This window comes from Didymella exigua (assembly GCF_010094145.1).
Source record: "Didymella exigua CBS 183.55 unplaced genomic scaffold M421scaffold_163, whole genome shotgun sequence".
NCBI lineage: Eukaryota > Fungi > Ascomycota > Dothideomycetes > Pleosporales > Didymellaceae > Didymella > Didymella exigua.
Window position 1 is genome coordinate 1 of NW_022984937.1, and position 1,363 is coordinate 1,363.

General features: G+C 27.3%; 1 protein-coding gene across 1 annotated transcript; it reads right to left on the reverse strand.

Moving 5' to 3' along the window:
- Positions 1–362: 362 nt before the first annotated feature.
- M421DRAFT_79530 (ATPase subunit 6) lies at positions 363–1,139 on the reverse strand (the record flags this gene model as incomplete). Its single annotated transcript, XM_033597500.1, has 2 exons — positions 363–925; positions 983–1,139. The coding sequence occupies 2 exons, from the start codon at positions 1,137–1,139 to the stop codon at positions 363–365; spliced, it is 720 nt and encodes a 239-aa protein (XP_033442370.1).
- Between the last annotated feature and the right edge of the window lie 224 nt (positions 1,140–1,363).

The window sequence follows — 1,363 nt, forward strand, 5'->3', positions numbered from 1 at the left end:
TAAGTAATTCAACTGAATTACTTAAAGAGTGAGCTAAACTTAAACTTAACAATGGATTGGATACAGCGGTATCCCCATTATGATCACTAAAATAACATAAACTATGCATTATCAAAAAAAAGAATTTTTTTTTATAAAAAAACAGTATATTCTTAACAATATAATCTTAAATAGCAGATATATTTTGCGATGTATCTGCTATAATCCACCACTTTCCTAGTAAAAGTATCATTGGCTTGTAAAAGCAATTCCACGTATTTATTTCTATACTTCTTTATTTTTTACAGCCTTGAAAGGCTAGAAATTGGTTAGGATGGGACTATACAACTAAAAATAAAAAAGTATAACTTTTTTACTAAAAACTAATGTAATTCTAGTGCATCTTTAATGTATGAACATGATAAAACTACAAAAACTTGTGATTGAATAAAGGCAATACCTAGTTCTAATCCAGAGAATGCTATTATAAATGCTAATGGTAATAATCCTAAAATAAAGAAAATTATACCAGAGCTCATAATATTATAAGTAAATCCACTTAAAATATTTAAAAGCATATGACCAGATAATATGTTAGCTGCTAATCTAAGTCCTAGAGACACATTTCTCGCTAAATATGAAATAAATTCGATTAAAACTAACAGTGGTAATAACCCTAAAGGACAACCTGCTGGAACAAATAAAGAAAAGAATTTCAATCCATGTTCTTTGAACCCTAAAACAGTCGCACCTAGCACTACAGTGAAACTAAGTGAGAATGTTAATATGAAATGAGATGTTGATGCAAAACTATAAGGTATCATACCTATAAGATTATTAATTAAAATAAAGATAAACAAGGCATACATAAATGGAAAATAAGCTTGCCCACTTTTATTGTTAATTTGGTTTACAACAATACTATGGATAGTGGCATACAATGTTTCTTGGCTTAACGATCAGCTATTTGGAATAATTTTTGAATCGTTAGTAGCTAAAATACTAAAATAAAAAGCTATAAACGCAGCAATTGTCATATATAACCCTATATTTGTAATAGATAGGTTCATATTTGCCAAGAGTGGTGTATCGATACTGAACAGGTTTCTTATTTCGAATTGATCTAACGGACTTGCTATTGATAGGTAGTGGTTAAACATTTGTAAAATTAAATTTTTTACTACAATAATAAAGATTAGTAAAATAAAAGCAATAAGATTATATGTACTTTTATTTATATAGAATTTACTAGTCATTACTATGGAGTAATGAATGAATTAAATAAAAAATACAGATAGGTTTCTGTCTCTAGTATAAACATAGTTAAATCCATAGCATAAACCTAGTGAAATCATTAGTATTAAACGCGAACATTTTTTTTTTT